At 43.5% G+C, this 15,600-nt stretch overlaps 1 protein-coding gene across 1 annotated transcript in view; it reads left to right on the top strand.

The window, feature by feature from the left end:
• ABCA4 (ATP binding cassette subfamily A member 4) overlaps nucleotides 1-15,600 on the top strand; it is a 164,309-nt gene that overhangs the window by 127,418 nt on the left and 21,291 nt on the right. Inside the window, exons 49-51 of the mRNA XM_047082315.1 lie at nucleotides 1,231-1,317; nucleotides 5,745-5,976; nucleotides 15,180-15,247. Coding sequence (XP_046938271.1) covers nucleotides 1,231-1,317; nucleotides 5,745-5,976; nucleotides 15,180-15,247 — 387 coding nt within the window. The remainder of the gene's footprint in view (nucleotides 1-1,230; nucleotides 1,318-5,744; nucleotides 5,977-15,179; nucleotides 15,248-15,600) is intronic.

The raw sequence follows: 15,600 nt of genomic DNA on the forward strand, positions 1-15,600 counted from the left end.
GTTCCTCTGTCCATTAGAGTAAAGCTTGGTAGATCAGAAATTGTTTTCTAACAATATGTTAGAAATATGTTAGAAATATAAGCAAATTTCACTGACTTTACATCATCCTTCCCCACTATACTATGACTTTATTTCATCCTTCCTGGCTTGTGGTGGTAGCTTTTGTTATCTTTTCAAATCAATTTTACTGATGCTTAATTTACATACATTTAAATGCACCCATTCAAAGTGTTCAATTCAGTGATTTTTGATAAACCTGTGTGCAGTATGTCAGGGTTTTTAATGTGATCACTTTTTTTTTTATTATGGCAAAGTATACATAACAAAATTAACCATTCTTAAATGTACAATTCAGTGGCGTTAAGTACAGTCACATTATTGTAAACTGGATCACCACCATCCATCTCCAGAAATCTTTTATCTTCTCAAACTGAGACTCTGTATCCATTAGACAATAATTCCCCATTAACTGCTCCCCCCGCCCCCCCCCCCCCGCCACCAGCCACTGTTAACCACCGTTCTACTTTCTGTTGACTACTCCACCTACCTCGTGTAAGTGGAACCGTACAGTTGTCCTTTGGCCTCTAGTTTATTTCACTTAACATCATGTCCTCCGGTTCATCCATGTTGTAGTACGTGTCAGCCTTCTTTTAAAGGCTGAGTCATGTTCCATTGTATGTACATACCACGTTTTGTTTATCCATTCATCCATTTGGACATTTGCGTGGTTTCTGAGGGTTTTGTTGTTGCTATTTTTTTAAATAAACATCCTTAAGACTGTTTAATAAAGCAATGGGAATAGGCAAGTCTCCATTTCCCCTTTGAGGAGCTGGCTCCCCAGCACCTTCTTGCCAGTGGATGAAGGCAGGAGAGAGAGTCCTAGCCATAGTGCACAATGAATAAAGAACAGAAGGGAGAAGAGATCAGACTCCTGCTTTTGTTTTTGTTTTTTTGTTTTCAGTTTCTTTAGAGGTTTAGGAGGATAGTTGCTAGCTGAGAATCTGCCCTGAGGCCTTTGAATCCTCCCTCAGGAATTCCTTTGGCTTAGCTCAGAATTCTAAGAAACCAGCCCTATCCTGGGCACTCATGGCTAGGCTACCTCTCCTGCAGAACATGGCTGCTCTAGCAGGGCTGTATATTAACTGGGAAAAGAGAAAGGAAGTGATGGGTGGCAGATACCATTCTTCTGGAAACATCTACCTACTCTTTCTCTCCTACTCTTGCTTCTAGGTATTTGTGAATTTTGCTAAACAGCATACTGAAATTCATGACCTCCCTTTGCACCCTCGAGCTGCTGGAGCAAGCCGACAAGCCAAGGTACTCCTGTCACTCTCTCCTAGTTCACTGTTTGAGGCACATCCTCAGCTTGGGGACTGGTCCACTGGGCCTGAGGGACCCCAAGGCCCAGATACGCCTCCCACAGAGAACTCCACCCACACCACATCACCACATCCCTGCCACTCCCCACCAGTTCTGAGCTAAGGCCTATTCAGTCAGTGGTTGTGTAGTTTCCTTTTGTAATCAGGGAGCCATCTGGGTGGTGTGGGAGAGCGTTTTTTGAAAAGAATTTTCCCGTATGTTTTTGCTTATAGTGAAAAAACTTGGATTTTGGAAATATGACGCAGGGAAAATAGAGAATATTTAAATGCTTGGGTTGTTGGGATACTTGACATTTATGTTTTTGGTCATATGTTTGAGTTTCAAAGGAAGGAAATTAATTGACACTCCATTTCAATGGTGGACATATTTGGTTAGAGCAAAGATTGTCTGTTTTAGGAAGAGGGCTCTTTGTTCTTTATAAAAATGTCAAGGGGCCCCTGGCTGACTCAGTCAGTGGAGCATGCTACTCTTGACCTTGGGGTTGTGAGTTTGAGCTCTATGTTGGGTGTAGAGATTACTTAAAAAATAATTAATTTAAAAAATGTATCAAGATGGTGGAGGAAGAAGCAATAGAAGGTATGTCCTGGCCTGTGATAACCTTTGGGTTAGGTGCTTCCAGGAGCCTCTCCTGGCATGGTGATCCATGTAAGGAGCATGTCCACCTCATCCCAGTTGCCAGAAAGAGAGAGAGAGCAAAGTACTGCAGGAGGCACCAGGATTCAAGTGCCTTGGCTGAAGCCTGGGAATTTTTTTTTTTTTTTTTTTTTAAGGAGGGTCCATGCCCAACATGGGGCATGAACTCAGGACCCTGAGATTGAGAGTCTTATGCTCTACTAACTGAGCCAGCCAGGCATCACAAGCCTGGGATTTTAAAAGGACAAATTAATTCAGCCATTCTATCCAAACTTACCTGGAGAATAAAATCAAAGCAGTTTTACAATAAGTAAAGATGTGCAAAACCTTATTTCCTATAAAATTCTCATTCCTCCCACAGGCTTCTTAATTGCAAAAAACACACAAATCTTGCCATGGATTGAAACACTTCTTTTCAAGGCCATGCTTGCAATGAATTTTTCCCTTTGCTCTTGACCAGTAGAGATCTAATAGCTATTTGACAAGGTTAACCTTGCCCCCACCCCATCTCCCTAGAGGACCCAGAAAGGCCTAAATAAAGGCATCTGTCCAGGTAATGATAGTTCTGCTAATATTTTCTGGCCACTCTTCCTCATTTATAAATCTTATACTTGATGTTTACACCTGTAGAAAATTATTCTTTGAACGCCATTTCCAGTTATGAATATCTTTTATAACTTAAAATACATCACTGGGCAGCAAAAGCATTTCTTAGAACTGGCAATGGTCTCCCTACCACCACCCAGTATACTTTCTCTTAAAGGGCTAAAACCAGGTCATCCCTAGGCCAGGTAGGGGCTGCTGATTGTCTGTGATCTGCAGCATTTAATTCCAAAATTGTCCCTCTTCTTGGATGTGACCATTTTTCTATTTTGTCTGTCACATTTTAGTATACAAATATTAGAAAACCTACTACAACACATTTGTTAAATTGGCACATTTTTATAATAAATTTGTGACTTAAACCCTAAGTCTGACTTAATGATATATTACCTTTATAAAGGTTTGCAAAAATCCTCTTGTATAACATTGTATGTAAATAAATGTCACGAAACCAATAGTAACTACATTCGTGTTTACACTGTACTACTTTAAAATAATTTCCCTTAATGTCTCTTACAAACAAGAAAAAGGTCATGTCTCTCAATAAGTTCTAGTAAACATTCACCACTTGCCTCCAAACAAATGTGAGAGCACAGCTTGACGAAATTCAGCAGGCTGGTGGCTTCCCAGCCCCAATTTGTGAGCAAGGACCACACCAACATTTCATTATCTTCAGAGCAGTGTGACTACTTATCAAGGATGTTTTGAGTTCTTAAAGTACTCAGTACTGGAAAATATCTTTTGGGATGAGGTTTATAGAGGGTCACAATCTGTTTTATGGAAACAAGTAAGGGTCAAGGTTTTTTGTTTTTTTTTTTTTTTTAATTTTTTTTTTTCAATGTTTATTTATTTTTGGGACAGAGAGAGACAGAGCATGAACGGGGGAGGGGCAGAGAGAGAGGGAGACACAGAATCGGAAACAGGCTCCAGGCTCTGAGCCATCAGCCCAGAGCCTGACGCGGGGCTCGAACTCACGGACCGCGAGATCGTGACCTGGCTGAAGTCGGACGTTTAACCGACTGCGCCACCCAGGCGCCCCAGGGTCAAGGTTTTGATAGAAAACTAGTAGATAGATGATCAGTCAACTACGGTTTATAATTGAGTGACCATCACATGTGTTTCCAGAATCAGGAACAACTCAGACGAGTTCCTGACCCTTATTCTTTTTTTTTTTTTTTTTTTTTGGTATGCAATTTTTTTTAACTGAAATGTAATTGACATACAATATTACTTTCAGGTATACAACATAAAATGTTATAAAACTGTAGTGATTTGGCAATTATATTCATTACAAATGCTCATGACAGTCACCATACAACATTGTTACAATATTATTGACTATATTCCCTATGCCATACTTTTCATCCCCATGACTTATTTATAACTGGAAGTTTGTATGTCTTTATCATCTTTACCTATTTTATCCATGCCCCTCACCCCTCCCTCTGGCAACCACCAGTTTATTCTCTGTATTTATGAGTGTTTCTGACTTATTTGTTTTGATTTTTAGATTACACATATAAGTGAAATCACATGGTATCTGTCTTTCTGTCTTATTTCAGTTAGCATCATAGCCTCTAGGTCCATCCATGTTGTCATGAATGGCAAGATTTCATTCTTTTATGGCTGAATTATATTGTATTGTATGTGTGTGTGTGTGTGTGTGTGTGTGTGTGTGTGTATGTCACATCTTTTTCTTTAGTTTTTTTATTTGAGTATAGTTGACACACAATGTTATGTTTCAGGTATACAACATAATAATTCAACTTCTCTATACCTTATGCTATGCTTACCACAATATACCACATCTTTATCCATTCACCTCTCAGTGGACACTTGGGCTGCTTCCATATCTTGGCTATGTAAATAATGCTGCAATAAACAGAGGAGTGCATGTATCCCTGTGAGTTAGTGTTTTTGTTTTCTTTGGGTAAATACCCAGAAGTGGAATTACTGGATCATATGGTATTTCTGTTTTCCACGGTGTTTTCCATAGTGGCTGCACCAATTTATATTCCCACCAACAGTGCATGAGGGTTTCCTTTTCTCCACATCCTCACCAACACTTGTTATTTCTTATCTTTTCGATACTAGCCATTTTGACTAGGATAAGGTGACATCTCATTGTGGTTTTGATTTGTATTTCCCTGATGTTGAGTGATGTTGAGCATCTTTTCATATGTCTGATGGCCATTTGTATGTCTTCTTTGGAAAAATGTCTTTTCAGGTCCTCTGCCCATTTTTTAATTGGATTTTTTTTTTCTGGTGGTGAGTCTGATCCTTAATCTTACACATTGTTAAAGAGTTTCCATGTATAACTCATATCCTTATCAATTAGTTTCTGAAGTATTGTCAACCTTGACTGGGATCTTTGCCCTACCTCAAAGCATGTTCTTAGCCCTTAATACTAGATTAATCATCTTCTTAAGAGGATGTGTGATTTTTAAACCAGAGAATTGATAAACCACATTTTGTCCAGATTTGGGTAGGCCTACATCCAACCCCCTCCTTACTGACACTCCCACCCACCCCCCATAACTGGTATAGGAGTTCAGCCTGTACCTTCTAACCAGACACCATGTCTCTGCAGTTAAAAAGGTGTCCAATTCTCTAGGAGCTGGACGTAATGCCTGACTTTGATTTGGAGCCTGCTATCCTAACCCCAGCTTCAATTTCTCCCACCTTTCCATGCCCCTGTCAGATTTTCATGCTTCCCAGGAGCCACCTCTGTAGGAACTACACAAAGGGAATTCTGTACCTCATGAATTACCTAAGTTATGATTCTTGGTTTTCAAGACAAGAAGAGCATGGTAACATTTTTAGGCTAAAAACAAACCAAAAGATACCATGACAGCCTTTGGAAACTGCACAGAGGGTGTAGCTTCCCTCTAAGAGGTAAACATGTGCACACATATGGCATGAGTCTTTGTAATGGCTACACTGTAGAGCCAGAGGGACCTGAGGGGTCATCTGGTCCAACCTTTTCGCAGACAAGGAAACAAGCATGGCCCGTACGTTGGTGATCTGACAGAACCACTGTCCTCAGCGGAGCTTCCTTCAGCAATTGATTGACAGATGTTTAACTTTTAAAATCTAAAAGCCAATGTGCCATCTCTTCAAAAATCCAGGATGACAAGAGTCCATCTGACCTCCTCCACAGGTCTGATCTCCACACCACTCATTCGCTATGGCCGGAAAGAAACCGCGGGCAGCTGGAAATGCGGGAGCCTTTGCCATGTGGTCATCTGACCAGACCAGCTCAGCAGCAGAAACAAACACATGCAGGCCAGGCAGCGGACTCCAAAGCGGACTCTTTCAGAGAGAAACCAAGACTGACTTGCTCACCTGGAACACCTGACGGTAAAACCGACCCGGGCAAACAAATGTGAAACCCTTTTCATCCAGCCAGCAGAAGTAGAACCCCAGCCTACCCTCCTAGTGTCACTGACTGGATATCACTCTCGTTTTCAATGGATCTGCTTCTGTGTGTGTGGGGGTGTGATTTTTAAGGAGAAAATAAAGTGCAAACGTGCTTATCACGGACTGAATTCACTCGTCTCCCCGGTGTGCGTCATCTGGTATTTAGACTTCCTTTGTGCCTGCGTAGCTTCCTGTCGCTGTGTGAGCTTCTGTGAGAGTTGTCCCAGAAGTGCTAGTCACGGCAGGATTCTGCAACGCTGGGGTGGAAGTGAATGGACTGGTCTTGAGGTTCCACGGAAGTCTGCTTTAGAGGGTTTGAGGAAAACACCCAGCTGGTAATGCATGTAAACATTATCCATCGTCAGCTGAGTATTACCTGAATCTAGATTTCCTGTCTGCTTGCCCAGCTTATTGAGTGCCTACCTCATAGGTGTAATTAGGACAGGAGACAAAGAGGCAAGGGCAGGTGAGAGTGGATCCTCGGTTGGATATGAGATCCAGTATGTCTATGTAACTGTTTAAAGATGTCGACGCCTCACTCATACAGTGCTGTGCCATTTCCACAGTGCTGACGTGTGCATCTTCTGCAGGGATGTTAGGGGGTAGTGGTTCACAGGACATCTGATTGCTCACAGAAAGGCTCACAAAGAATCAGAACATAATCGTTTTTAATCCAAACCATTTTAAGAGACTTGTGGATGAGGAGAGCAAACAGTGCCTTGCCAAGGCGGTCTTCTCTATATGGTCCACAGACAGGCTTCCTAGTTCAAGCACTTTCTGAAGCAGGGCTGCTCCACACACATAACACTCAGTATAATCCAAAGTCCTGGGGTGAAGGAGGAAAGCAGGAGAGAGATGCTGAGACTCAGTAGCTCTTCCCGAGAAGGGCAAGTGGAAGAAAGTGAACATGAGGCGGTAACCTTTTTTCCCTTGGCGAGACTCCTATGCTTCCCCAGAGGCAGAAAGCAGAGGGCTTACACAGCTTTAAATCCTGCACAGTTACTGGCCCACCACTTTACCCATTATAGATGTTTATCAGGAAACTACAGATTTACAAAACCACTCTGGTAGCCTCATAGCTTAATCTGGTTTTGACTTTTTTTTTTAATCTACCAATGACCCAAACCATAAAACCATTTTAACTACAATTAAAATAGTTTGGGAAAGCCCAGAGCATGCTGTTGATACTTACCACATGCCCTTGCATTCTGTCTGGTTTTGTCATCTAAGTCAGCAACTACCATATCACAAAGGAGACTAAGGTGTGGGGAGAGGAGCATAATCACTCATTTGTGCTGGGTCGTGATGGTTTGGGGAAGGAGTCCAGGACTGGGAAGAGTCAGATATGGGAGGAAATCCCACCCTGCCTGGGGGAGGGAAGCTCAGTTTAGCTGCCTGTCTCAACTACACCTGAGCTCTCCACTGGAAATGTCTGTCTTTTCTGTCGTTTTCCCCGGCTCCTGACACACAAAAAACACTCAATAATTACTTGCCAAACTAAACATTATAAAAACCCAGCAAGGAAAGATATGCAGAAAAGAAATAGGTCCAAGAAAATGATACCTCTGAAAGCTAAAGACAGCAGCAAAGGGCAGGTAGACCAACAGGGATGCCATGCTTTTTTAAAAAATACCAATTACAGGGGCGCCTGGGTGGCGCAGTCGGTTAAAGCGTCCGACTTCAGCCAGGTCACGATCTCGCGGTCCGTGAGTTCGAGCCCCGTGTCAGGCTCTGGGCTGATGGCTCGGAGCCTGGAGCCTGTTTCCGATTCTGTGTCTCCCTCTCTCTCTGCCCCTCCCCCGTTCATGCTCTGTCTCTCTCTGTCCCAAAAATAAATAAAAAAGAAACGTTGAGAAAAAAAAAAAAATTTAAAAAAAAATACCAATTACAAAACACACGCAGGGGGAAAAAAAATCCAGGAGGAACAGGCATGTTTATGCTTCGTTTGGGTTTGAAGAGTATTCCTGTTGGAAGTGTGGCTCAAATATCCTGAGAACATATTACTCTATTAAAAGGTCTCCCAATCTGATTTAATAAGATTTACAAAGAAGAGGTAGAGAAAATGGAGAGTCAGTTCAGAAAAAAAGACCACTCAGGAGATATTCCAGGAATGTGACTTGTTGCCAGATCTTCTCAGGTTCCAGTTCTCTGGGGGAGCTGAAGATTTTGGAATAATGGAGAATCAAAAAAGAATCTTTTACTCTGAGTAAAACAAAACAAAACAAAACTCCTAGAAAACTTTACTTTTGCCTGCTATTATGGCCCTCCTAAAGAGACAGTAAAGGGAAAGTGAGGCAGACAACAAGCTTTGGGCTTGGAAGAAAGATACCCTGTGACACCCTGGGTACTTGCCCCGGGGCCAACAAGGATGCAGTTCTGTAACACCAGTCCTGCAAACTTTATGGAGAAAGGAAGATTATCCCTAGAAATACGGCAGCATGACCTTGGTGGGACAGCTGTTTCAAGCACCAGAAAGACTTAGCCCACTAAGCCCAAGCTATGTGGGGCTTGGTTTCCTCAATGTGATAATTCAGTGCCTCAAGCAGATCCCAAGATTAATCACTTGTGACTCCTGATGTTCACAGGGCAGAATTGCTACCGCATATTGTCCAAGGTGGTTGTCAAGTTAAGAAAAGCTTAGGTGCTAGAAGTTTCAGATTCATAGAACAGCCTTATAGAACTACAAAATACCTCAGTGTTCAAAAACTAAGGCCTTAACGAACTGTTTTGTTTTGCACCATTTTATTAGAAAAGGAAACCATTTCCCAAAAAGATTAAATTACTTGGCTGGCCATGCAGCCTTCCCTGTGGGTCCCACTCTGGTCTTCCTCCAGTTATTTCACGCCTGTGTCCAAGGAGGCATCAGGCCCAGAACTCTGGAATTCCCTTCCCAAATGTTCTAAAGTCTGCTTGTAGGGCCTGCGTGGGCCTCTTTCCTGGATTAAAGGTGGTCTTCAATCATGCAGACTCATGTCTACACATGGCACGTGAGGCCCCTTGGGAAAGCAGGAGAGGGAGGTGAGCCATGGGGCAGCTGGCTCTGCATCAACGTAGTCCAACATGGAGCTCCGTGGAAACCAAGAAGTCAGAATTGGAACTTCTGTCATCATGAAGGTCATTATGGAGCAGTTTGCTAGCTTAATTTATATTCTTTTTTTTTTTCAACATATGAAATTTATTGTCAAATTGGTTTCCATACAGCACCCAGTGCTCATCCCAAAAGGTGCCCTCCTCAATACCCATCACCCACCCTCCCCTCCCTCCCACTCCCCCCCCACCCCCCATCAACCCTCAGTTTGTTCTCAGTTTTTAAGAGTCTCTTATGCTTTGGCTCTCTCCCACTCTAACCTCTTTTTTTTTTTTCTTCCCCTCCCCCGTGGGTTTCTGTTAAGTTTCTCAGGATCCACATAAGAGTGAAACCATATGGTATCTGTCTTTCTCTGTATGGTTTACTTCACTTAGCCTCACACTCTCCAGTTCCATCCACATTGCTACAAAGGGCCATATTTCATTCTTTCTCATTGCCACATAGTACTCCATTGTGTATATAAACCACAATTTCTTTATCCATTCATCAGTTGATGGACATTTAGTCTCTTTCCATAATTTGGCTATTGTTGAGAGTGCTGCTATAAACATCGGGGTACAAGTGCCCCTATGCCTCAGTACTCCTGTATCCCTTGGGTAAATTCCTAGCAGTGCTATTGCTGGGTCATAACTTAATTTATATTCTTGAAGAATTGAGACATATATTACATGAGAACTCCCAAAAGGTACTCTCCTCAGAGCCTTTCCCAAAGCTCACCATGATACACTCAGCTTTCTGGGCAGGTGCCTGATATTAAGGTTCAGATGTATATGTCTTGTGGGACTTGGCCTAAACTAGTCATCCTCTTAATCTTGTACATTCGTAACTTTCATAAGGAACCACAGCTTACTATTACCAAATCCCATAGTCTTCGGTCATGGTGAGTTTCAGGAAGCACATTTCATCTACAAAGCATAGCACGGGTAGCACCTGGTCAGACAGCATTCCGGCACGCGGTGTGGCAGTGCTGCTAGTTTCGTTTTCCACCATAGCTTGGCAATCTCTTTGGTCTTGAACGATACTGACTGCTGCCAGAGAAGCAAAGGAGTAAGAGAGAAGAGGAAAGAAACTGAAGGCAGAAGAAGAGGAACAGAAAAAATTCCAATGTTTCATTTTTCTGGGAATTAAGCAGAAAAGAAGACATAGCCTCTGTCTTCATGGTGTTAACATCCTCACACAGGGGTCAGCCCACTTTCCGAAAAATATCAAACATTTTCAGCTTTGCAGGTCAGACAGTCTCTGGTTGAAACACTCAATTTGGCCACTGTGGCACGGAAGCAGCTGTGGACAGTATTTAATGGAATGGGTGAGGCTGGATTTGGCTCACAGGCCATACTATGCCCACCCTGTTCCAGTGAGTAAGCAGAGTTAGTATTAGAGGGACAGCAAAAGCCGCTCCGGGTGCCTTTTAGGGACTCCCAAACCACTTGTTGCCTTTCCCATTATACAGTGGGGACTTTCACTCCAAATGAGCAAGGATAATTCTTAGGATGGAGAATGAGGATGATTTTCAAGCTCAGAAGCTATCATTTTAGATCTCCAATCTTGATTGATGGCTCCAAAACAGAAGATGATCCTTATCAATAACAACCGACAGCAACCAGCCTAAAGGAAGGTGTCACCGAGCTTGGCTTTTTGCCTGCTTCACATCCACCAGGTCTCATACAACAGGATATCTTATGGGCTTAAGCATCAATTCTTGGCCTAAAGCAGCGTCTAAGGGCCCAGCTCCAAATATCCATGTTCCTTCCCTCAGCTAACCAAGAAGCTCTATAGAAACAAAGTAGCACAGTCAGTAGATTGATTAATGTTTAAATATGGGCTCTTGGGCAAAAATGTCAGGGAAGAACTAGGAAGTCTGCATTTATTTTTAGTCCTCTATTTGGACAGAGTTTCCCTTTTTTGGAGTAACCAGTGGTATTTACCACTATAAAGACATAAGCCTTGAAATTTATAGAACGCTAAGCCATTATAAGCAACTTTGTACGTTTTTAAAATTTTTAGTTATCATCCATCTCTGAGATTCTGAACTCTTGTCCCCCTAAGGCTCAACATCTCAGAGTCACCCTCCTCCTTGATCTCCTCCTCCTCCTTCCAGCTTCCAGCATCACTAGGTCATTCTCAGCTGTCCCTCTTATTTTGCTTTTATCATTTCCCTTTCTCCACTACCTTTACTGCTTTTTGCCTGGGTGATGTTCCAGCTTCTAACTGGGCTGATCTGTCTTTTCTCCCATCCATCGATACCATACTCTGCTTCCCAAAATTAAGCTCTTGAATTCTGTTCAGTAATCATTACTGAGCAGCTGTTTTGAAATAGGCACTGTGCTAATTACGATGAAACAAGAATAAAGCTCTAACATCACTCCGGTGGGGAAGCTGTCCCAGAAACAGATCAGGTCAATGCAGTAGGAAGAGAGTGCTATAGACCAAATGTTTATGTCCCCTCAAAATTCATATGGTGAAATGTAACCCCCAATGTGCTGGTACTTGGAGGTGGTGGGGCCTTTAGGGGGTCCTTAGGTCATGAAGGTAGAACCCTTGTGAATGGGATTAGTCCCATCCTAGAGAGCTCCCCAGCCATTCTGTCATACACAGTTACAGGGAAAAAACAGCCATCTGTGAGTCAGGAAGTGGATCTTCATCAGATGCCCAATCTTCCAGCATCTTGATCTTAGACTTCTAGCCTCCAAAACTGTGAGAAAGAAATTTCTGCTGTTTATAAGCTACCCAGGCTACAGTATTCTATTGTAGCAGTCTGAACAGACTGAGATAGAAGGAAGAGGAAAAGAGAAGGAGAGAGAGAGAGAGAATATAAATGAATGACCTATAGGAGCCCAGAGGAAGCCCACTCAATCCCGACAAGCAGGAAGTAGGAGGGAATAGAGAAGTCTTCCCAAAAAGATCATGCACCTACTCAAGTTTCCAGTGATTCTCATAAATCTCAGAATAAGGTACAAAACCCTCAACTTGGCATTAATAGCCTTTCATTTGTCCCCAATTTACCCTTCCAGTTTTAATCCTTGTCAGTCCCCATTATATATGTATAATCCAGCCAAACCAAATCCCTAAAAGGCCTTCATTTTCTTATCTCCCTGTTTTTAATCATTCTCCTCCCCCCTAGTATCCAGATATAAAGAGCTATTAAGATTCAAAAAGATAAGACAAACAGCCCTAGAGAACAATGAGCAAGGAATATAAATAGGCACTTCACAGAAGAGGAAACTCAAATAATACTGTCTTAAGTCAGCTTGGGCTGCTATAAGTACCATAGACCGGGTGGCTTATGACCAACAGAGATGTACTTCTCATAGTTCTAGAGGCTGGAAGTCAAGGCACCAACATGGTCAGGCTCTGGTGAGAGCCCTTTTCTGGGTTGCACATTGCTGATTTTTGTTGTATCCTCACATGCAGAAGGAGAGCAATCTAGCTTTCTAGCCTCTTATAAAGGCACTCAGCCCATGGATAAGGGCTCTACCCTCATGACCTAATTACTTCCTAAAGACCTCCACCTCCTAATACCATCACATTGGAGACTAGATTTCAATACATGAATTTCAGGGGGTACAAACATTCAGTCCATAAAAGCTATCAAACCTGGGGCAAAGTCACGGGGTTGTGGGAACTATCACTACTGATGGGAGCATATGATGGTTGTCCCCAAGGCCACCCCTACGTTCAGAGACTGGCTAGGAGGACTTGCATATAGTTGTAGTCATGGCTAAGATTTATTACAATGCAATATAGTGTCTGTCTTCTTCTTCCACAATAACAGAGTAATGGCTCGGTGTGTGATTGCCCAGGTAGGGACTGTGTTCCTTACAATTGTAGCAAGGGGTAGTGTTGTCACTGAGTTCACTCTGGCAGAATGAAGTGGAAGTGATAATGTGCACCATTGGAACCAGAGTGCACTTCCCTGCTCTCTTCTCCAATCTAATATCTGGACTTGGTTTTGTGGTAACCCAGCTTCAACCATGGAAATGACCTCAAGGACTTGGGATGGCAGAGCTACAAGATAGAAGGACTATGGGTTCCTGAGTAGGGAGGAGGGGTGGGGAGCAGGGGCTGGGAGGGGGCAGAGCTGCCCAACAATGCAGCACACACCTCCTAGACTATGAGGTGGCCCAAAATCGTTTGCATCTTGCTTACAGCAGCCTAGATTGGTTGACTTAAGTGATGTGATAGAAATATCATTTTTGACTCACCCAACAACCAAAAACGAGCCATTCTAGACTGAAGCCAAGAAGCCAATGCTGTAACAGGCCCCTAGGCCCTGTGCACTGGCAACAACGGGCCCTGGGTCAGCTAACAAAGAGCTTGCCTTGAAGGGAAGTAAACTGGGCTCCCCATCCCACGTGGGGAAGCATACACACTCCCTCCGAAGAAACTCAGGCAGCTGCGTAGGGTGTTAAAGCTTCTCAACAGAGCAAGCCTGGAAACCCCTGCTTAGATGTACAAATGTCCTCAGGAGAACCCAGAATACTTCCTGCAAGCCTGGGGCCAGCTGCCAGCTCAGCAGCCGGCTCCACACTAATCATTGGGAACTCTTTCTCTAGGAAGACGCAGTAAGCAACATCACTGGACCCAAAAACCAGCTGGGCTGGTGTTGGATAGACCAGGGAGAGAGAGTGTTTATCAAGCAGGATTGAATCTCCATAAAATTGTCCGGTTCCGAGCAAGGCTACTAGCAGCTCCCAAGCCATGTGAATCCCAATTCCAACTGGCTACTCATCAGATAACACTCAGGGATCAAAGATCAGTTGTTACATAGACATGGCCCACAGCAGGGGTGCACGCGCGCGCGCACATACACACACACACACACTTTTATTAGCAACAGACCTTGGCTTTGATAACTACATTCTACCCCATTTGCTCAGGAGTGTGTTTTTATTTTTAATAACTCCAAATAATGAATGCCTATTTTTGATGTTCTATAAAAAAAAAAAAAAATAGGCCAGCTATCTGAAGGCGCTAAGGCAGAAGGAAACTAGGGTATCTGACCCTGGACCTTGCAAAAAGGAGTGTGGAATTTGCCAAAGGATGTAGCTATGAAGATATTTTCAATAATTAGCATTTTCAACAATTTTCAGCCTGTCTCTGAGAAACAGCCTGGACTCTTCATTAGAGACAATAAAAAGATTTAAGGAACTTGCCCAAGGCCAGAGGGAGACTCCATGTCGGAGCCAGAATTAGGCTCAAGTCTTAATGGCCCCATCGGTCTTCAGCCAACGCTCACACCTTCCAGTCTTTTAATTAAAAAGAAGAGCAGAGAGAGGCGCCTGGGTGGTTCAGTCAGTTAAGCATTTGGCTTCGGCTCAGGTCATGATCTTGCAGGTTCATGGGTTTCAACCCCGCATCATGCTCTGTGCTAACAGCTAAGAGCCTGGAGCATGCTTTGGATTCTGTGTCTCCCTCTCTCTCTGTCCCTCACCTGCTCTCTCTCTCTCTCTCTCTCTCTCTCTCTCTCTCTCTCTCTCAAAAATAAATAAAAATTTAAAAAAAAAATTTAAAGAAAAAAAAAGCAGAGAAACAGATGGGTATCAAGCAAAGGCCAAAACTGCATGTATGTGCTTGCCAGACCCTCTTCTCAGAAAGCATAGTATTTCTATAATTACCAACAAAGAGCTGAAAGGAAGGAAAGAAGAGAGGAAGGGGATAGGTTTTGCAGTTCTTAAAACACTAATGAGACGCAAAGCTAGGGATTGGGCAGGAGGATAGGTGGAGAAGAGATCTGAAACAGTGCCGTAACTGTGTGCAGAGAGACCGGGTAGCTGAGGTCGTGCACAGAACTGAGCAGGGAGCATCAGGCTGGAACGGACTTTGGGGGACACAGGGACAGTATTTCCTCACGACACTCCCCAACAGCATCATTCCATGGGAAATCCGATGAACAAACATTGTTTCATGAGGTTCTGTGATGAGGTGAGAAGAATGGCAGATATCAGGCCAAACTAGAAGAGGCGAAAGGATTTAAGAAAGCTAAAGCAGCAGAGGTGGTGAGACACTTGGACTAAACACTCCAGAGCCGTGACATGCCCTGGGGCTCTGGGAACAGACTCCACGAGTGAGGAGAGGCTGGACAAGAGCCTCCTGTCAGGCTGCGGTTGCAAAAGGCAGGCCGAGGTAAAGCCGGCAGTGGAAGTTCCAGAGCCTGCGTCTCGCGGCTTTAGGAGTGTTGAGAATGTTCTAAACGTGAAAACACATAGGCCTCCTACTCCGTGATCTGCCTTCATGTGGGCGACAGATAAAGAAGAGTTATGGTTGGCCAGAGCAGAAAGAGGGATGGTGGCCTCTTTCAAAACCACAAAAGCCATGGTCTGGAGCAGAGTCCAAGAAGGGAGAAGGCTTGCTTCCTCTCTCTGCTTTCAGCCATGTGGGGACACAAGGGAAGTCAGCAGTCTGCAACCCAGAAGAGGGACCTCATCAGAACTCCACCATGCTGGCACCCTGCTCTTAAACTTCCAGCCTCCAAAACC

The sequence above is a fragment of the Lynx rufus genome, unplaced genomic scaffold (assembly GCF_022079265.1).
Source record: "Lynx rufus isolate CCGP_SWC_20201006 ecotype Redwood Valley unplaced genomic scaffold, mLynRuf1.p SCAF_2, whole genome shotgun sequence".
Lineage (NCBI taxonomy): Eukaryota > Metazoa > Chordata > Mammalia > Carnivora > Felidae > Lynx > Lynx rufus.